We start from the raw sequence: 22622 nt of genomic DNA on the forward strand, positions 1-22622 counted from the left end.
TGGTTTCTGACATTGTGATAGATTCAACAGAGTTTCAGCCACTGCGTTTCTTTGATTTTTCTGTACTAGACAGGAAACTTGATGGAACATGATAATTGATGTGATAATTATTGGTGCGCCCGTGTTGCCTGATTTAGCTGGCATTTTACAGTACAATATAAAGCCATTGGTGGCACGTGAAGTGATACTCTTCGGTTTTTATTCACAGCCACGAAGTGAATCAGTCTGCTGCCAAGACGGCATCCACTGCGGCAGCGGTTGACAAACCCCATGGCGGTCTGGGTAAGAGGCACTGAACAGCGAGACGCGTGCATTACAGGAGATCAATAACATGTCTACTCTGTTTGCACAAGACTCGGCTACACCTCACGGGCTTATTGAAGTTAGATCATTATTGCAAGCAGCAGAATGCAAAACACAAGACCTCTCTGCGTGCGAATGGACCGTGACATACAGCTGGTTTCACAGAGTCGGAGACACTAATCATGGACAACCTTACCTGAAGTAATATCATAAATGGAAAACACTCAATAACAATTCTAAGGTAAAACTGTAAGAAATGAAGTCCAGTGGACAAATGTTTTGGCTAGTGCCTTCTTCAGTGAACACTTTTACCTTCTAGTCAGTCCCAGATTGGTGCTGATCAGAGTTTGTGAAACTGGCTCATAGCCTTGTCGTACACACATATCTAATGCTATTTATATGGACGTTTTCAATGTAAAAAAATAAATAAAATAAAATTGTCTGTTCATCTGAAAAACTTGTACTGGGCATAAACAATAGGATTCAAACCCTTTTGAAACTCACCAGTGTGGCGAGACCTTTCCAAGCCCTACCTAATATACATGCCCCTATCTCTCCCTCCCCCTCAGCCAAGGCTCCCGCTCCTTCCTCAACCCCCTCATATCGCCCTCCTTGGATAACCGATCCAGGCTTCGCTGACCGCTACCGTCCCGACAAGACCAGCACAGTGCTGACCCAGCACAGCCAGCCGGCCCAGCCCACGCCAGTGCAGAACCGCAGCTCCATCATGCAGGCAGCGCAGCAGGCTCCCGAGGGCAGTGGAAGGACCCCGGTGTGCGGGCACTGCAACAAGATCATCAGGTAGGGCCTCAGACAAGCCTGTCGCTATCTATATATATATATATATATATATATATAATATGAAAAAATGAAACCAAGTCTCCGTTCACTATTGTAGTGTAACCAGACTGAGTTCTAGGATCAGGATCCCATGTCATGCAGTCTCCACTGACTGTCGCTGTCTCTCTGTGTTTTGTCTGGGTTCCTATGCAGAGGCCGATACCTGGTGGCACTGGGCCGCTCCTGGCACCCCGAGGAGTTCACGTGCTGCCAGTGCAAGGTGGTGCTGGAAGAGGGAGGCTTCTTCGAGGAGAGAGGCTCCATCTACTGCACCAAGTGCTACGACAGCCGCTACGCACCCAACTGTGCCAAGTGCAAGAAGACGATTGCTGGAGTGAGTGCACGCCCCAGTTCATTAAGAATTCATCAGCCTATCTGTGTGTGTGTGTGTGTGTGTGTGTGTGTGTGTGTGTGTGTGTGTGTAAAACTGTACTGATCCAGGAGATCTTTGGTTGCAGACCCATCAGTGGTAACCTGGTGACTATTTTTTGTCTTGATATCCCATCTCATGTTCCTGTGACAGTGCAAGAAGCGTGAATGAGCAACAACAGACCTCCTGGACCCAGAAAATAGATGGGGATATGAAATTCAGAAGGGGTGTTGGGAACCTCTTTTAACCCTAGATGCATGCAATCATCTGTGGGGCTGCAATTGACTGAACTGCCCCTTCTCTCTGCCAGTATGTCTGTGCTGTAACGTGTGCTTGTTTGCAGGAGATCATGCATGCCCTGAAGATGACCTGGCACGTGCAGTGCTTTGTATGCGCTGCCTGCAAGGCCCCGATCAGGAACAAAGCCTTTTACATGGAGGAGGGGGAGCCCTACTGTGAGACAGGTGAGTCACAGCCTTGTGCCAGCTCAGGCTCCGTGTAATGATAAACTCCGCTTCATTGTCTTTACGACAGCACAAAAAAGAGTGCATAGAAGCCGGCTGGTATCTAAAGACTTCAGACAGCTACTGTTATCACCCAGGCGGCCTGCCAGTCTTCTCTGTTTTATTTTGCCTTTTCTTAATGCCTGTATTTTTGTAAATTTGGGACATTTTTATAAAGTGAAAAAAAAAAAAAATCCTTTGACTTGCAGACTACGACAAGATGTTTGGTACTAAATGCAGTGGCTGTGACTTCAAGATCGACGCTGGAGACCGCTTCCTGGAGGCGCTGGGCACGAGCTGGCATGACACCTGCTTCGTCTGCGCTGTGAGTCCTGCAGGCTGCTTCTCTTCAGTGTGTTTGTAGGAAGATCGACGTTCAAGGTCACGGAGGCAATCTCATGCTGTTTGTTGAACCCCATTACAATGAATGTTGTTATGGCAAATGACCCGTCCATAAAGTATTTATTAAAGGGGCTGCATTGTAATAAAATATCCTGTGCTATGAAATTCAGTTTTCTTTTCTCTTGTCTTTTTGTTTTCCCAGATCTGCCAGATTAACTTGGAAGGGAAGACCTTTTATTCGAAGAAGGACAAGCCCTTGTGCAAGACCCACGCGTTTTCACATGTCTGATCTGAGACACACACACACACACACACACACACATTCACACTCAAGCTGAACACTACACAGAAAAAAAAACACAACCCCAGACAAAGCTACACTAACACCCTTTTCCTGCTTCAACTCTCTCTCCCTCCCAAGCCTTGAGACGTGAGCTGGGCTCCAGGTATCCGCCCCAAAAACAACTCCTGTGGAAGGCTGTGTAGGCAGCTGTTACCAGTGGATGTTCTCGCAAGGAGGGCTCTGTCTTTTCAGCAGTTTTATAAGGGCAAGCTAGTTGAGATGTTACAGATTTCCAGCTCCACGCATGCTGCAAGTTAATATCCGTTCTTTTTCAAGTGTTTATTCCAGTATTCACACGTGTGTCTAGGAAGGGTGAGTTCAAGGGCGAGGCTACCCGTACGGCTCCTGAGTCCTTGATTTGCTTTAACCCTTTGAGAATTAGCATGCTTGGATTGTACAGAGGCTGCATTTCTGTAAAAAGGCTGGGGGGATATCTGTTACTACTACTACTACTGCTGCTGCTGCTGCTGCTACTACTACTACTGTACTCGTCCTTTTCAGCTTTTACAGGGTCGTGCTGTCATAGAAACAACGCTCTGAGTGAGCCAGGTCTCGACCGGTTTAAACAGAATTACAGGACTGAAGGTCCAGCATCAGTTCATTGCATCAAAATCACCAGGGTTGTGAAAAAGGGATACAAAAACAACTGAACATATTACAAAGAGTATTGTAAAATGATTATAACTATTTTTGTATTTTTTTTTATATATTAATGTACTGTAATGGTGTTTACAGATATCAGCAATGCAGTTGCATGTGAAAGATTCTCTGATGGTGTATCATACTGCATACACTGCTCCAAAACAGTGAGCATTTAATATGTCACCTCGTGATATCTCTTTAGTGGTTCAGAGCCGTGTATATGAAGGGGCAGTGCTTTCTTCCATGTCTCAGACCTGCCCGAGAGGAACCGCTCTGTTGGTGTGTGAGGGAACAGTTCAGTTTCCATGTCTGTCTTTAGGATGGACTTCACTTTCATTGCAACGGCTGGTTTCACAGAGCCAGATAAGCATTAGTCTTGAACTTCCTTACCTAAGGAAACCAGACACCAGTGTTTTACCTCTTTAATGTGCTTCTGTATCTGCCTCTGTTAAGGTTCGTAGGTCACTGCCTCTGATACATAGATGGGGTTTGTAAAACGAAGGCTGTTACTTCAGAGACTGTCTGAAAAGCGTGCTGTACTGCTGTGATCGCAGACACAAGCGTGCTGTACTACTGTGATCGCAGACCCAGGTTTCCTAACAAATCCTGTCTCATACCACCACTGCTTTTACACACCGCTGTGTATGGAATAACAATGTTGTGCAAGTGCCAGTCGACTCTCTTATTTGGATTACTAGCCATGATCACGTGCTTTCAGAGCTGTGCAAGGAGCAAGCAGGCATTCCTAATGAAGTGTTTAAACAGACAGGAGTATTTGTATTTATCCCTGGGACCTCGAGCTGTGCTTGCTGGCGATTTGCTGTGTAATGGAATGTGGGTCTGAGTGGGATTCTGAAACTTTGTGTTTACAACTAAGCATTCTTATTTATGCCAGGTTCAGGGAGGAAAGGTGCTTAGCTTTTGACAGGGTTGCATGTTTGGAAAAGAGAATTCCTGCTTGCGCCAAAGAAACGGGACGGTCTTACTGTTTCGATTCTCGTGCCCACAGAATAGCCTCTACCATTTTACTGTTGTGTGTTTTCATTTATTTCTTATAAAAATATTAATCTATCTGTTATGTTTGTGCCTTTTTTATGCTTTTATATTGTATACATATGCATTTTCTTAAAAAAAAAAGTTTCAAACTGCTGTATTCATAATTCTATTGCAGGCCTCAATGTTAAAATAGTTTTGATAGAGAATGTTACATTTAAGATGCTCGTCAATAAAATTACACAAAGCACAGTATCCTACATGTGTCTTCTCTTTATGACCTGTGTTTTAAAAAAAATGTATTTGTGTACATTAAAGTAATCCTTTGGATATTTACACATGCAAATATATTACTGATGAATAGTTACTGTTACAACATTCATAGTACAGAACAATATTGGCAAACTGGCATTCTAAACCTGTTCTCTGTAATAATCCAGCTGGAAAATGAATAACTAGCTTTTACAGAGACTAGGGGTGTTACTGAATATTTCTGCTGGTATGCATGAACATATTGGATAACTCGGCACAGTGTTTAACAATATATAATTTATTTACATCCATTTCAGTTTAAATTACTATACATACCTTTCAGAAATTGAATAAATATATACATAAGGCCAAGTAAATACTTGAATGCACTTAGAAACGAATTTTCAAAATTCTACCCACAAATCCATAGTTTTTGACAACATGTAATTTACATTGACAGAAGAAAAAAAAAAAATCTGAATAGTACAATTGCATAAGCGCTGTGGCATTTCATAAATACAGCATTTCTGAATCACGTGAAGGCAAGAGAAAAACATTAGAAATGACATTTACAAATACCAGAAATTTTATTTCTTCATTTTCCTTTAAAAAAAAAAAAAAAGAAAGAAATAACACTACTCAAACACGGTGCAGCTTTTTCACACTCCGTACACTGAGCAGACGAGAGGGTTTGAGAATGAAGTCACTGATAGAACTGAAACGCTCTTTCTAACAGAAGATAGATGATGTTTATTCTGTGTATTCTTAGTTTTGCTCGGCTGTCTCCGTACAGCGTGGCAGATAAAAACAATGACAGAAAGGGGGCTGGATTCTAAAGCAAGGGCAAAGTCTGCCCGCTTCCATTTCAGACATTGAATTGCTCCTATCTGCAAACAAGATGTTTATAATGGATTGTGGTTTTCACATTAGTTTCAAACTCAGGCCATTTTTCTGTAAGGCAAGGTGGAGTAGAAGCTCCCCAAAATAGCTTCAAATTACATTATTATATTTAATTGTTTTTAACTACATTTTCACAATCATTCTGAATGGGTCTTACTGCAGTGACTCTGTGTGTGTGTGTGTATATATATATATATATATATATAAATATATAAATATAATCTCTTTCATCTGAGCTGCTCTTTTCTGTTTGTCTACCATAGACACATTTTACATACAGTAGAGTAGACAAAATGTCTTTATAGAAGTAATCTAGCAAAGATCTAATTTGAATACAAGTAACCGGTCATTTTTAAATAATAAAGAATAGAAATTTGATCTACGATTATATTGACGATGATGATGGAGTAGAAGATCTATTTTTTGGGATGTTTGGGAAACTGATCCCGGAGGTAGCACCCAGTAATGGTAATAATTCTATTAGAAAATAGTCTGTGTGTGATATTGGCTACATGGTCTGGGCTGTACACATAACATGTTAATTGTGTAAATACACGGCTATGTGTTGGAGAGTGTAGGCACTTACTAATATGTGCTGGTCTAGCAACCGAAACTGAAGAGCAGCCCTACAAGATCCTAAAACAAAACAACAAAAAGCCATCAAATGTAATATCTGCAATAAGAACCACACAGAATGCCTGCAACTATAACAGAAACAATAAATACATAAGATTGCATTTGAAGCTACTGTCTCTGCAAGTGCCCCATGCCAGACTGAAGAGCGGAATGAATCACAGCACACGGAGGCTGGGTGACACACTTTGCGCTCTCTGTTTCATCAGCTCTGTGTTTGTATGCAGGGAGAGTAAATGCTGTCATCAGCCGCCTGGTCTGTAAACATTCATTAGCGATGGCTTGCCTTCTCATTGCTCAACTCAAACACGAACGCTTTCTGTGAAAAAACAAATCATTTGTTTTATGGGGGCAATCTGTTTTCCTAACTCTGACTGCACTATTACAAATGAAGTTAAAAAGGTACAGCAATGTCAGAATAGAAAGAAATGAACTGGCTATGGATCCCCCACCCTGTGTTTGCAATGGGTTTTATATCCAGGATAAAACAGTTTGTAGTTCTGACAGCTGCAGTGTCAGTAAAAATGGAACTAGAGATGATTTTGAGTTAAAAAAACAACAGATTAAAAAGTAAATATTTCACATATTCAGCAGGACATCTGTGTGTTTTGTGAGATTAAAAACCAAAAATAAAAAAATGTTATGTTTTAATTTGCAATGATAAAAGCATACATTAAACATCCTTTGTAACTACCTACCCAGAAGCAGCAGGTTGTGCATCTGTTAGCACAGGCGTCAGCTAAACACTTTGGCTGCTCATTTTGGCCAGGCCCTGCGTGTTTGTATTGTAAATACAGCCTCCCTGTGTACGTACACCTGGGAGGTAATATAAAGCCAAACTGAATTAATGGTTGAAACATGTATCTTTGGACCAGGAGGCCGTCATTTCTTCAAAATCTGCCGTGAAGAAAGTCAGTCTGTCCTACCAACCTCTGCCTTTCTCCTGCAGTAACACATCAAGGTATCCTAGCTGCATGATTACTGTTCTTCTGACTAACTGTGCGACTGGGGATGTGATCTCTTTATAATATCCTCCTTAAATAGAGATCTGGGTTTTATGCCAGTGTCGTTCTGGTGGCAAAACTGCGATTTTTTGGCATTTAAGAGTTAAGGCATGCCACTCCTACTGGATTTGTTTTGCTGTTTATTAAAGGGAAACAGACTTTCTCCTCCTCACCCCAGCAATCACTGGAACTGCCTGTGCCTCAGATCACCACAGCGGTCCTTGACAAGCATCTCGTCTGCGCTATGCTGTGTAATATTGTACAAAAAAAAGAAAAAAAATGAGCTGCCAAGCAGCTCTTTACTGAAGAGAAACCGTTCAAAGATGGACATGCCTCGATATCGTCTGTATCGGTACAGACTAAGAGAAACAAAACCATTTTTTTGTTGTTTTTTTGGCTCCACACAAATGATCCACGAGGGGTGGATTAAAATGAGAAAATACAGCACTGCTTTGTGACCCAGTTCTATGGTGACATTCAACCACATTCCAGCTGCATGGTACACACACAGTAAATATCATTTGAATAAAACAGAACTTAAAAGCAGTGTGTTTGGGACGTGTGCTCCTACACGTGGAAGTCAGTTTGAACAGCGCCATGGAACAGGGTTAGGGTTAGGGTTAATTCTAGCCTTAACCCTAAACCTGACCCAATCCAGCTAAGCACGGCCAAATCACAAAAAATAGATTCCTCAGTGCTGTATCCACTTGAAAACAATCTGGTTAAGCCTACCTAGTGAGATGCCCTTTTAAAACAACCTCCTGAACGCACAGGAGAAATTTAAAAGTTTTGCTCCAGCCCCATTAGTGAATGTATAAAGATGACGGTGCCTGCTGTCCGGGGCTCGCAGCCAGATCAAATCACATACGGCCTCGGCTTCATAACTGAACCCCTCCCAGTTAAATGGAGACAAAACACATTGTTAGAATGGTTTGGCCGACCCATTTCCTGTTTCTGTTTTCCCAATGTCTGCCATGCAGCTGCATAGACTCCACTGGAAAATGTGATGGGCGATAACAGTCTACTAGGATATCCTATGTTAAATACAGTTGGAATCATGAACCCATAACTAAATACAATGTCCTCTTGATTAAATTAACCACACCGCTTGGGGATCTCTGGAGCTGAACACCCACGACAGACCCTGAGAAGCAGCACCGGTTTACAATTCTCCAGGACAGATCCATGGAGGCAACATAATAAAAAGTCACCAAGAATGCACACTAACACTGTTCCACTGACTTGACATAAGATGGTGCTGTTCAGGATCTTGTGAGTGAAGGCTCACCTCACTCTCCAGCTCTCCTGGCTGGTAGAGACCCCCTTGATTGATTAAAATCGACAATTTTGCAGGTACAGGTCTAGGGGCGGAACAATCTGATTTGAGCTGCTTATATTAAAGCTTTTTCAAAAAGTAGCTCCAAAAAAGTACCAAATAATAAATTATATAAAAAAAAATTAGACACATTATAAAATACATATGCCGTAGTTGATCAGCAGTCCACAAGTAGAGTCACACAGTCACAGATTGAAATATTCATTTTGTAAATGTGGCAACGCGAAGGAGTTCCCTCGATTCAATATTTTGTTCATGGCAAGTGATACCAGTACTGACCAACTTTGGCCGTCCATCTGTCCTGCCCAGACACAGGAGGAAACCTGTTCTAGGACTGACCAGGTGAAACCCGACACTGTTCACATGCACACGCACCCACTGCCCTCTCCTTCACTAGCAGTCACACACGCACTCACTCGCTGCCCCCTCCCTCACTAGCAGTCACACACGCACTCACTGCCCCCTCCCTCACTAGAAGTCACACGCACTCACTTGCTGTCCCCTCCCTCACTAGCACTCACACACACACTCACTCACTGCCCTCTCCTTCACTAGCACTCACACACGCACTCACTCACTGCCCTCCCCTTCACTAGCACTCACACACGCACTCACTCACTCGCTGCCCTCTCCTTCACTAGCACTCACACACGCACTCACTCGCTGCCCTCTCCTTCACTAGCACTCACACACGCACTCACTCGCTGCCCTCTCCTTCACTAGCACTCACACACGCACTCACTCGCTGCCCTCTCCTTCACTAGCACTCACACACGCACTCACTCGCTGCCCTCTCCTTCACTAGCACTCACACACGCACTCACTCGCTGCCCTCTCCCTCACTCCACAGGCACTAGCACTCCCCGTCCGTCACCAGGAAGATCATGGCCTCCTGCTTGCCGATCTCTGCCATCACACCTGCCAGCTGGTTCAGGTTGCCTCTGTGGATGTGCTGGGACTCCCACAGGTCCAGGATCGCCGACGTGGGGCTGGCTTTCGACGCAAAGAAGTTTAGGTGCCTGCCAGGGAGGAAGAGGAACCGCAAAGAGAGAGATATGTTAGGATAGGGTTGCCATGTGACTCCATGTACACTTGGACAGTTTGGGACAGTTCAGGCTTTTCAACTCACATCGCAAGGCATCCTGGTACGTTTTACCTGTCACGGGTACCTTTCACAGTAGGACTACACTTACCAGAATGCATTGGGGGGACTGTCTCAAACTGTCCTAGGTATACGTGGAGTCATATGGTAACCCTATGTTAGGACTGTCGCTGGAACAAGAGTGATGTTAGCCTCCATCTAATAGGACGGCATTCTTAATTTTCTGTATTTCTCATCAGTGTTCGGTCACTAGATCAAAATCCAGGGCAGCTCTGCAAAGTCTGCTTTGACAAATGGAAGATGAATGGTTCCAGACCTGCATTAACCACAGCTGGGACGGCTTGTTGGGTCTAATGGCTTTTCTAATGGCTCCCCCCCCCCACCTCCCCAGTCATTTCATTAGATTCTCAGCAGCGCTGAAGAGGCATCTCTGCAAGCTGAATTTCTACACCAAGCACTCTTAACAAGCAATCCCTGCCCTGCGCCTCACTAAATCTGGAGGCGCCCTGGAATTCAATGCACTGAGACTGTCAGCGCTGGCTGGATGATACAATGGGGTCTATACAACTGAAATCAAACTACAAGCCCTCTTTAAATCATGACAAGGGGACACCAGAGAGACGGAAATGCACTGACAGACGAGATAAAAGTGCCTGTGTCTGGATACGCCACTGTACAGAACACATCAAACCCTGATTACTCTTCTCTAGTCTGTACAGGTGAATAAATGAATAGGGCAGGTGAGAGGGGGTGGGTGCGGCCCTACCTGTCAAGCTGCAGTCGCTGTGCCAGCAGCCTCCAGTCAACGCCGCGTGGGCAGGGGGCGTCCAGACTGCTGCAGATCTTCTGTCGGATCAGGTAGGGGATCTGGAAGGCGCTGGGGCCGGCGAGCGCTGGGGCACTGCTGTCTGAGCATAGGAACTCTGAGTCCAGGGGCCTGCTGTCCTGCATAGGGAGAGGAAAGAGGAGGGAGAGGAGGGTTGAGATACAGGAGGGAGAGGAGGGAGGAGAGAGGAGAGAGAGGGGAGAGGAGAGGAGGAGGGAAAGGGGAGAAGAGGAGGGAGAGGAGAGAGGAAAGAAGAGACAGAGGAGGGTTGAGATACAGGAGGGAGAGAAGAGAGGAGAGAGGAGCATTGAGATACAGGAGGAAGTGGAGAGAGGAGAGGAGAGGAGAAACAGGACACTTGATAGTCCTGTTCTCAGTGAACCAGCAGGAGGGGGGCATTCAGGTCTCAGTGTGTTGTCCTACTCAACTTCATGCAGAATATCACTACCTGCAAAGAGTTATAGAGCTACATGTGTCAAGTTTTGAAGCAGTACCCCCATAAGCTCCCTGTGTACTCTCCTGTGCCCTTCAGACCGTAGCTTTTCAAACAGCCAAATCAATCCTTGGCAGGAGAAAGGAGAAATGGAATATTGCAGACTGAGACATCCGATTGGAAAACAAATAAACTTCACAGACTTTTTACTTATTTTTTTAAATTCTGCAGCCTGAAGGAAATTAAGTTTCCAGCCGTGGTAGTAAAATAAATAAATGAATGAATGAATTAAAAAGACATTGATCTGAAACTCGGTAAGGTTGAAGAGCTCGTCCTAATGAACCCAGGGAAGTGAATGCGATGGGACTGTTATCGATAGGAGCAGGTAGGCAGTCGGCAGCTTCAATCTGAGGCGGCTTGCATCCAGGAAAGGTTTTTTTTTTTTTCTTTGTAAAGAGCTGATGTAAATCAATGGGTCCTGGCCTTGATAAACGTGTCACATGAAAACGCAAACAGCCGCTGGCAGTATCGGAGTGCAGCAGGGCTGATGGCTCCTGAAGGGTGCAGCTTCCCCAGGTTGAGCATCGTCTAGACGGGAGCTTTGCACACACTGCGAGCTTCAGTACGCATTACTGGTTACTTCTGCATCACTGTTCTGCTGCCCTTTAATACAACACTAGTGTGGGCTTCCTGACAGCCAACCCTTGCCAGGACTTTCTAGCAAAGGAAATGTACACATACATATATATATATATATATATATATATATATATATATATATATATATATATATACACATATACACATATACACAAGTGGGTTGGCTTACTCAGGTACAGCACAAGGCTACACTCATAAACACAACCTCTGCTCTTAAACAGCCTGTGAACAGTTTGCAGGCTAGAGCTCTACTCAGGCAAACAGGGGATTGGCTGGATTGCATTGTGCTCCTTCAATGGCAGTTTGATAGAATGTATCTGTTCTAACAATCGATTGGCTCATGGTCCTGGCTGGGATTCCCCGGCTGTAAAGGGGTCAATACAGGAGGTCTCCTCCCAACATTGCTGTATTACTGGGAGTCAGGGACTTCTTGTTTTTTTTTTTACCCACTCCTCCTCTTTTGTAAAAATGGCAGTTATTGATTAGGTGCCATTTTCTCGCCACTAGCTTTCTTTTCTGATTTTGTTCCTGGAGATAAAAAGAAATAAGAAAAATCGTAGCTGTGATTGTCGAGACTGATTGTCACGGAGTCTCCGTGGAGGCGAGTTGCCCTCGGCACACACCTCGCTCGGGGCTCAGCCTTTGCTGACGCTGCAAGGGCTGCACTTTAATCAGTAAATATATTACTTTCATTAAATGACTCTTTATTGCATATTGATCCCAAATTGATGTTCTAAAAAGGGCAGATTCCCATGGATATTTCAGCCTGCACAGTGGAAATAGAAACAAGGTCTCCAGAATCCGATGCCCTCAGCTGTAAGCACTAAGCCACACCGTTTCGTGACGGGAGTCTCCAGCCCCTGCTCAATCCAGGCTCTTATTTAATGCTTTGTAAAGCTCTTCCATTCAGTTCCAGCTTCAGCTTCCTCTAAACTAAAGGCTCTTCCACACCAGACACATCTTCCGACGTGTTACTGAGTTTCAATCCCGATTCACCCAGACAATTCACATTGCAGTATTGGTGAAGGCTGTGCTGGTGATTTACTGAAATCCAACACGTCCCAGCCTCAGTGTTGACATCTCACCTGCAATGTCTTCAATTTAATGAAACAACCAACAGCTCAATCCCTTCAGAATGGACGGTGCCAGCTCAATCCCTTCAGAATGGACGGTGCCAGCTCAGTCCCTTCAGAATGGACGGTGCCAGCTCTGTCCCTTCAGAATGGACGGTGCCAGCACTGTCCCTTCAGAATGGACGGTGCCAGCTCTGTCCCTTCAGAATGGACGGTGCCAGCTCTGTCCCTTCAGAATGGACGGTGCCAGCTCTGTCCCTGCCCATGTCAGATGAGAAGTGCTGCTCACAGACTCTCCCAAAGACTCTCACGAGTCATTTTCTTATTGAGTCCCTTCAAATGCAATTCTCGCTACTTTTGTGCCACGATTTTGTATTCCTTTCAGGTCATTTTCATTTGCCCTTGGGCCCTTTGCTAAATAGGGTTTCAGTTCAGTGCCTTCTTCACTACCCAGATTCATTACAACTCTTACATTTTTTTTTACGTTGCTAAATAATGTCCCCCTGTGTTAATTAAATCTCGCAGCGTCGTTTCACACAAGGAAGGCATGGCGGGTGGGAGTTACTCTTCCGGGCCGCTCGGGGGCGCCCTCACCCACCTTGGCGATGTTGAAGTCGATGCTGAAGCTCTGCCCCTCCCCCTCCACCTGCCACACACAGAGCCTGCAGGCCAGCTCGCACGTGCTCAGGCTGATCCGCTCCAGCGTGAAGGTGCAGTGCAGACTCCGCTGAGAGCCGCTCCAGATGTGATAAAACGGGATTTCCTGAAGCGAGACAACCAATCACAGGACAGGCATACTAATTAGGACTCATACCATTCAGCAGCACATTGCTTTTCCGTACTGTTTTTAAAGTGCTAATATAATGCAACTAATTGCCATTGGCTCCAGGCTTGACAGCAATATTTTACTTGATAACTGCCATGTGTTTGAATAAGTCCATCTATGTAATTTCGACCTGATTTATGCTGGAAAGAGGCGTGCACAGCTCCCATAACGTTAAGAATTTACCTTCACAAGTTAGAATACAGCACTTGCACAGTAATTTGGCCCAGATCTTAGTTTAGCATTAAAAAGATGCTCTGAAATCAAATTATGAGACCACTGCAATCCCCAAACCAGCCTCTTAGATAGTTCACCTTTTATTGCATTATTCCCTCAACTCAAATTCACTTTGCCTACTATAATAGGCAAGTCATTTAAATGAAAAGTTAATTGGTTTGCTTATATAAATGAAAATTAAGAGTCTCTTTAAAAAGGTCATTAAGGAGGAAAACAAACAAAGAACTTCTCTACTTTATTTGCCATTCATTACTCTTTATTCTCCTCATTAATTTGAAAGGGAAAACATTAGGGGGAAATGTTAGGAGTCGGTTTGCGCTGACAGGGTGTAGTCAACAGGGGGAGCTGTTGGGACTGTCTTGGCTAAATTCGGCTCTTTAAATAAGTGCCATGAGACAAACAACACTTTCAAGTCAATTAATGGTGCGTTTACACTGGCTGTTTTCAGGACGGCTTTGGGCCATCTCAGGTCTTTTTTCTGCAGTGTAAACGCACACAGCCGACTCTCAGCTGTCCTAAAAACTGCCAACTAAAGACGTGGCTCAGTGCCAGCTTAGGTCGGTCCGAAAGGCAGTGTAAACTCACCGGACTTTAGGACGGCCCACGCATGACGTGAGTGCCACTCGGCTCCTCCCCCACAGAATCTAAACAGGAAGAAGCTGCAGTGCCGTTGCAGCGTCACAAACAGAGAATAACGACTTGAGACACACGCGTCCTGAATATTTGAATTTATTAACTGTTTATATTGGGGAGTATTTGTAAATATCTACGTTTTATTATTAAGTTGTCCATACATTGAGCTATGTAAACTTTTGACGATAAGTTTTTTGCTTTGTTAAACAGGGGCAGACGCCGGTGGACGTCAAAGAAACAAAAGTGTAATATTTGAGTATATCGGTGAGAATTATTTTAAAAAATGCTATCAAAAATAATTCTATACAAAAACTATCCTGGATTGTGTTTTTCCCAGTTATTTTATTGTAAACCACTTAATTATTGGTTTAGTTTCAAACACGCTTTAACACACTTTTTGTTGTTTGTTTTTATTGTTATTTAAATAAATATTTTGATTGTATAATAATTACAAACAATTTAGATAGTGTACTTATATAACAAATTATTATTATTATTATTATTATTATTATTATTATTATTTATTAATTTGCAGTAGTAGTATTTGTAACAAGGCTAATTTGAAAAAATAAAATGTGTTAACTGCAATTGTATACAGTAAATGTTTTTTCTCCAGTATTCCTGTGGCTGCTAGAATGGGAGTATTGAACACCTAGCTGAGCCTTGGAATAGGCAGAGCTGAAAGATGTATTTCCTAGCCTTTAGAGCTGTGTTTTGGGTTGAGTGAGCTGACTGTTTGGCCTGTGCAGCCTGAGAAGAGTTGTCAAGCTGTCTAACTCTGGCCAATGGAAATGGTCCTGCTGAAATAATCTGCTTGTCTGATTCGGGTCTCACACTTTTCTGCCCAAGTCTAAAGGCAGAGTTGCCTCTATTTTCACTCCCACCAGCGGGAGTGGCGACAGCGTACCTGGTATCCCGCGAGGAGCTTGCTTCTCCAGTGTGCGAGGGGCATGTCATGAATGGAGAGCCGCAGGTTGTGGTAGCTGTCTTTAAAGAGAAGGACCTGAGGTTCGTCAATGAGGCGTCCGCCCAACTGCCTCTCCACTTGCATCACCTCCTGCACACATAACAGAAACAAGAGAGTTAACAAACCAAAACAACAAACAACAAAAATCAAGCAATCACTTTATTTGGAAGTGTCTGGGTTGGTTTGATGTTATAAATACAAAACACAAATTCCAAAGTTAAAGCTTAACAAAGTTGTAAATAGAACTCTCGAAAATATACAAAATAACATCCCCTGTTTTTAATCTCCTTGCACTTGTACACCAATCAAAATCCCAAATCAGGCACTTTTCATTAAGATGAAAGAACGCACGTCTGCCTGGAATTAAATATGCTTTTAATATATTAGCAGCTGCCTGATTGCTTTTTCTTTGAGGGCGTTTTACCAAATGACCACCGGATAAGACACTTCTCCATTTGGCACTGCTTAAAAGGACTAAAAGCTAATGCATTCATGTAGTAAATCTTACCTTGAGCCAACTGCTATTTAGTGCTTGTGTCCAATTACTGGTTATATAGCAGAGACACGTGATCACATGACTGCCTCATGATAAAAGCAACAAGGTCAGGCTTTTTATATTTAAACAGTGAAGCGTTACTAAAGAATGATTTGTGGTTGGACGTGTGACACCTAGGGATTCCTTTCAAGTAGGACAGAGGGACTCAAATAAAAACCAGGTGAGCACGCCAAGGCCACTATGCATGCTGCGCTGGCGGGACCAAGGGATTAACGTTCTGGTGTCGAAGACACATGGGGTTAGGTGTAGGGTCTCTGATAACGAATTAGCAGCTCAGAGGATGGGATTACCTGCTTAGAAACAACCCTCATTGGTAAACTGGATTGTTGGAAGAGCAAAGGTTACTTGGTGCACTGCATTTCCAGGTGAAGAACAGTATTTAGAGGATGAACCTGGACAAAGCTTCCTCACCAGTGCCAGTCACCCACGCTCAATCATGGGGGTGCTAGTTTTGTTGGTGAGGCCATCTGCTCGACAACAAGTAAACAACTCCTGTGCAACAGCAAAGACTAATGCAAACAATACTCGATTCTGCAGGACCGAAAACTATTACAAGAATAAAACAGGAACTGCAGTGAATTGAATCCTGGTTCTTACTTTAGTAACTGTTATTCAAAGTTATTGCATTAGTGGAAAGTTGCCAGAGTTCCAAATAAGATGACTAATAACTACTTCAACTTATTGGTTTGACAAATTACTCTGCGTTAGAAAACAGGTTTCACTGCTGAATAAAACAGAACCAGGTTTAAATGAATATGTATTTATAGGTATACACCTACACAGACATCCTGAAAAAGATCAAATTTTGTTCCTGTACAATTTGATCCTCTTTCTAATCCCTTGTGCAAAAATCAGATTCGCGAAAACCTTACAGGTTAGACCTCAAATCAAGACGGAGACCCACTCAAATTCCACTTGCACTGAGGAGCGACTGCAATGGCCGAGGCCAGCAGAGCAAAAAGAGAAAAACAAACCAAAACAAAAAGTGTGACATTTCCGATCCACGAGGCAGCCTCTTGTAAAACAAGCTCAGAGCTGATCCTACTTGAAATATTCATGAGATCAGCCCTGAAAGAGCCTTGCATATTGAGAATGCAAAGACCGAACACTCTCGATTCCCAAACGCTCCTTATCAAAGACAATAACATTAATATTCACCCATCTCAATTCGGAGATGAAAGACTACCCTGATGGGATACAGTGCCTGATGAAGGGGGGAGGAGGGGGGGGGGGGGGGACTACTCAGGAACTGGCACTTGTAAAACCTGTACTGCTGCCACAGCGCAGCCTGCAGGCCAGTTAGAGTCACAGCTCTCCTTAACTGCAGACAGATAAAAGAAAATGTGAAATGGTATACCGAATCTATGCTATAAATATGTGGTTTTGTTTATGTGAAGCTCAATGACTGGTGCCCATAAAAAGCAGGGGTGTCCAATCACGGTCCTGGAAGGCCATTTCGCTCCAGGTTTAACAGGTCATGAACTACGTCAGAGTTTGGGTGGTTTTTCATTGGTTCAATTAAACAACTTGGAACAGGTTTGGAACAAAGACCAGGAGTAGAAGGGTCTACTGTGGCCACCCCTACACAACTCTCGTTGCCTCTACAGTTTCAGCTTAGGAGTGTGGTCCAGCCACCAAGCAACACTGCTTCCCAGGCAACATTTCACTGGCTTTATAAAACTACACCACAGTCCATGGTAGATGGTTCAAGGGTCACCAACCAACAGACCTGAGAATCTGTGAATGATGTCTATCCAACACCTCGTGGTATAAGCTGCTGTCCATCACTTCTACACAGCACGCTGTAATGGCAACTTCATTCACTGATCTCTTCATGGGGCATTCCTGAACAGCTCAGTAGCCTACTCAAACTCTCTCCACCTCTTGAAGAAAACTTGCATCCTTCATCCAGTAACATTAATGAATGACACATACGATCAACCCTGTGTGTTTATGACAATGCTACTCCTGCTCCTGGTGAATTTAAGTTTAGGGTTTAATATTAGTAAGTCTTATAACTTGGTTACATAACTGCATGATGAGCACATGCAATGAATATTAGAAAAAGTTAATGTGAAGAAAAGCTTTGTGCTAAATGAAGCACAGAGGATTACAGAGGATTTAAAAGCAAAAAAAAAAAGTTTATAAGTTTTGTTAAACTTTGCTTGTCATGGTTTTTGTAAATACTCAAACAATAACGCTGTCAATTGTTCCTCCCAGTGTTTTCTTAATTCTAATTAAACTTTTAAAGGTCTCTGTTCGTTCCTAATGACAATGCAATAAATCAGAAGCCCAGCATTCAGAAATTGGCTCTGAGCACTCTGCTAATCCCCAATGTAATTCACCTACTCCTCGATGAAAAGCCATTACCTATCCTTTTGGACAAGGTATTAACAGGTAAAAGCTGTTTTGTTTTGTTGGAAATGGAGATGACTGACCTCAGGGGAGGCAGTGCGTTGGGAACAATGATTTGTGGAAAGTACATTTATTTTTAGACGCCGGCAAGGCATCTCCGCCTTGCCAGCAATCCATAAGACTGGGAGAGAAATCTGGTCTATTGCACTGCTGCTTCGATTGCTCTGCACAACACCTAACTGAAGTTAACTTTCAGTGCTCTTGTGTTTAACTCGTCATGTATCCAGTCAGCCCAGCTGAGAAATGACCCCACCTGGTTTCCACTGCTTCCTGCTAGAAGCAAGTTTCCATGCTTTTCAATGCAGATTGCTTTTTTAGATGAATGCAGTGGGGTGTTTGGATAACATGTCGTCCTGTGTCTGGCAGTGTCATTGAATTGAGCCCTAAAAGAGGTTAATGATGTGCTAGGCTTTGAAAGCAGCGCTACCTTGCAGAGAAAGAAATGTACCGATTACTTAAACATTTGGAGCCTCACTCCTCATCTAACTACCCAGTAACATGTGCTTTCATTGAGCTTTGCTGGACTTCAACTCTTCCATTGAATTTGTTTTGCAATGGTAAATGTCAGAATCGAATGGAAAACTCTTCTTGCTTTTAGAAATAAAGTTTTCTTGATGCATTTATTTTATTAATATGCACAGTATAATAATGCATGTTTTATTGTATCTGAGGGCTTTTGTGAAGAGTCTACACCTTTTCTTTTTAAATAAATGCTTTCATTGCCTGGATTATTATTGATCATTATCTGTCCTATATTCAATTAGGAAATACATTGTTGTTTGCACCTCTAAGTAGACCCTTGATTGGTCATTGGATGTAGATATGAGTAAAAGCACATGCATAATATATATATATATATATATATATATATATATATATATATATATATATATATATATATATATATATATATATATATGTTCCATTATTCAAAACTACAGCTTCATACACTCTTCTCTAGGTGGCTTTTATTCCACAATTTCAATTCACTTGTCAACAAGCCTGATTTCCACACATACTCATAGAGCGTTATTCACTTTTCTTTGTCACCTTTTTACATTGATAAGTAAAGTGCCAAATTCATTTGATATGGAGGTTTTTAATTTGCTGGCATGAATGGCTCCTTGCATACCAAATGCTTCACAACCCCATTGTTCTTGGCTCTTGCGTGAAAAGGTTGCTGCAACTAGTGAATCTTCAGAAGGACAGCTTTTCAGACTCTCCAGAAAGGCACCTCTGGCTCAGCGTGTGTGCCAACATCAAGTGGGCGCAGTGGCAAGCCAGGACCGAGAATAAATGCTCTCATTATTCTTCTATTACCAGTGGAAAAATTACAGAGCATTCCCAGAAACAATATAAGTCTTCCTACGTGAACACATGAAACAGGAATTATTTACCTTCTGTAGGTCCATGTCTTTGGACTCCTTATCACAACCCCCACATCCACCCACTCCACCAGACTGAATATAATTACAAAACACAGACAGCTAAAAGGCTGTTGGTGAAGTTTTATGAATGCCAGGCCGTTTACATTTTGCTGAAGCCCTTTTGGCCCTTCATGCATGAACAGGCATAACTTTTAGACACATTAACATTTAAAAACACCCCAGATCTCAGCCCTCATCTGGACATGGGTTTGAACCTGTATACAGCACTCCAGGTACAGCAGAAAGCTGACTTCCGCAGATCTTCTATTTTTAATCCATCAAGACTGAGCACAGGTTTTTCCCTTCGTGTTTTTATAACTGAAATTGCAAAACAAGTCACCCCTCCAAACTAACAAATGATGGTCACACTTTATTTTGTGTGGCTTAAACAGGTAATTATTTGATATCAAATTACCCATTTAGTGAAGTTTAGTTCCATGTCAATGGTCACTAGACAATATGGGTGTCTGTATGTATACACCATTAGACTGCCATTGAAATGTTTATCCTCATATTACATATGTAAAGAATGTTTGATGGAGCAGGAAACCACTAACAGATATTTAAGACAAGCTGGGTATTAAGATTTCAAATAAAACTGATTTTTTTCATATGGTCACATTTCCTGATTGCATATCGATTAACTGTTCATTCACGACCAATGCCCAAGAACTTCAATGAACAAACAATCACATATAAATTAAATACTGATACGCAGGACAAAGCCTTAAGCAAACACCCTGTAAGGGGGATCACCTTGAGCACGTCCTGTGTGTCGTCAATGCAGTAGACTCTGATGCTGTACTCCAGCGTGGTGCAGCACACGGGAGCAAACAGGAGCAGCTTCAGCCGCTTGGCAGCCGCCATGCTGAGCGACTCCCCCACCAGCGTGAAGCGGCCCAGCTGCTCCGTGAAGATGCGGCACGACTCTGCCTCCAGCTGGCAGTAGTAGGGGTCAGAGGGCAGCTCCTCCCCCACCTGTAGAACATCCTGCAACACAAAAAAGAGGGCGGGGTTTCATCTGCGGCTCCTCCCCCAGTCAAAATATACAACTGTAGTCACGCTAAGAACACAAGGACAGCTAAAAAATAAGAGTGCTTCAACCAAAATTGGCTGTTTTTGATTCTGCTTACAAAACAGCAGGAGAAAATTCTTAATAGATATAGAAATCCCCTGCTTTGCAGCGTGTGAGGTTACGCAGCCAATCCAGAGTGATTATTCTTCATAATCCACTCCATAGGGTAGTATAGCATGTTTCCATCCCGTGTGTGTTTTGTGTGGGTGTAGAATGAGTTTACTTTCTATATACCAAAAGGTTATTGTACTCTCATTTAAGCAGTGTAATGCAGCACAGTACTGTCAAGTGATTGTGTGAGTTTTAGGCTGAAGATGAACTGTATTGTGACCACAATGCAGCTGCAGTAAACTACACTGTAACTACATTTAAAATCACAGCGGGCAGCCTGACCGTGTTGCTCTTTTGTACCATTCCACAGCACTTGTTTCTTTGAACACAAGCATGCCATCTCAGGGTAACCCTGTAGAAATATTGCAGGATCAGGACCTAATGTTCTCTAATGAAGAAACTAATTAGTAAACAAGCAGATGCTCGTTAGAACAAGTCCCCTGACATTCAGTCAGAACTCTAGCATTCTGATTGATGCAAGAGAGAACACAAAACAAACAAGTTGATTTTGAGATGTTTGTGCTCTTGGCTATTCCACATCTGTTAAGACACGTGTGTATGTGTGTGTGTAATTGGTAACTTGTCGCCAGAGTTGAAAATTCAGCACCATGGAGTTTATAACATGTGTTGCATGCTAATACTGCACAGACAACACCACTCACTACACACGCACAGTGTGGTATATTATTTTAGAGTAAGGTCTGACTGTGATTGTAAGTGGTGTTACTGTAGGGGGCAGCAGAGGCAGACACAAAGATGACAAGGAGAAGATCCAGCAGAGAGCAAACATGTGCATTTCTAAAGAACGCATGCATCAGCCAATTGAATGAGAGTTTAAAGCTCTGTTTTTGGAAGACAATTGTATTTAGGGTGGGTACAGATCACAACGTTTGCTGTTAGTCTCTCTTTCTCACCATGTAAAGCTATAAAAGATCAGGTGGCGTCTGCTAAGAAATAAATAATAAAACAATAATCTTGTATTTAAAGAAATCCCAGAATGTACTCCAGTATATGCAATGATGGGGCATCTCTATTGACACAGCTCACAGCCTGAAAGCCTGTTGCGTGACACTTGATTTCTACCCATTCCTTCCAGCTGGATTGAAGTTGCCTTGCTGTCTCTCGTCACTGTGACTGACAGTCAGCATCCCTGCAGCCCATCAGACTGGGGCTCGGCTCAGAGCTTGCTTTTGCTCATATCTTGTTTTCTCACATTGCAATCCAATCAGGTCAGTTTGTAGCCACTGTGTCAGGGACTTCTGGCACCTGCTGCTTTTCACGGATACAATCAATCAAGGTAAGAGTCAAGAAGACAAACAGCTCAGCTACCGATTCTAGGCTCTGTTATAGTTTTCATCTCTTAGTTTATTTATGGATGAACTCAACATAAAAAAAGATTTTACAGGTACATTAACTGCATGCATTTACACTGTTGATACAATTTACAATATTTAACAAAGTAATCGTGTACCTGTATTTGGAAGTCTATCTGTATCTGGATTTTCATATATATATATATATTCTGTCACTTATATTAAGGAGTGCATGCTATGAGTTATCATAACAATGCATAATGCATATTAATCTCAGACATGTGTCTAAAGGTAGTGCACAGCATATTGATTTCGGGGACAGGCGTAGAGAACAAAAGGTGTTCGTGACCTTGCTTGACCCCGCGAAAGATTCCAGAGCATCCTTAAAGTCATCCCTCATGATTGCAGTTAAAGCATGTGTATGTGTGTGTGTACAGCACAGTAAGTGTGGTTCTGTTTGCAAGGCTTTGCTGTTTCATTCAGCTGAGCCTCTCTCCAGATCTTTATACT

At 42.9% G+C, this 22622-nt stretch overlaps 2 protein-coding genes across 4 annotated transcripts in view; one reads left to right on the top strand and one right to left on the bottom strand.

Annotated features, from left to right (window-relative positions):
- Window positions 1-4591, top strand: part of LOC117431743 (PDZ and LIM domain protein 7-like) — a 34113-nt gene extending 29522 nt beyond the window's left edge. Inside the window, exons 11-15 of the mRNA XM_058996625.1 lie at window positions 811-1104; window positions 1297-1477; window positions 1857-1977; window positions 2226-2341; window positions 2561-4591. Of these exons, the coding sequence (XP_058852608.1) occupies window positions 811-1104; window positions 1297-1477; window positions 1857-1977; window positions 2226-2341; window positions 2561-2647 (799 nt within the window). The 3' untranslated portion in view covers window positions 2648-4591. The remainder of the gene's footprint in view (window positions 1-810; window positions 1105-1296; window positions 1478-1856; window positions 1978-2225; window positions 2342-2560) is intronic.
- Window positions 4592-9080: 4489 nt separating this feature from the next.
- Window positions 9081-22622, bottom strand: part of LOC117973668 (netrin receptor UNC5A-like) — a 105424-nt gene continuing 91882 nt past the window's right edge. For all 3 annotated transcript variants that reach the window (XM_058996435.1, XM_058996437.1, XM_058996436.1), the window contains 5 exons: window positions 20370-20603; window positions 15156-15305; window positions 13154-13318; window positions 10330-10508; window positions 9081-9480 (listed from right to left, as the gene is read on the bottom strand). In XM_058996435.1, coding sequence (XP_058852418.1) covers window positions 9315-9480; window positions 10330-10508; window positions 13154-13318; window positions 15156-15305; window positions 20370-20603 — 894 coding nt within the window. In that variant the 3' untranslated portion in view covers window positions 9081-9314. The remainder of the gene's footprint in view (window positions 9481-10329; window positions 10509-13153; window positions 13319-15155; window positions 15306-20369; window positions 20604-22622) is intronic.

Source organism: Acipenser ruthenus, chromosome 22 (genome assembly GCF_902713425.1).
Source record: "Acipenser ruthenus chromosome 22, fAciRut3.2 maternal haplotype, whole genome shotgun sequence".
In the NCBI taxonomy this organism is placed as follows: Eukaryota; Metazoa; Chordata; class Actinopteri; order Acipenseriformes; family Acipenseridae; genus Acipenser; species Acipenser ruthenus.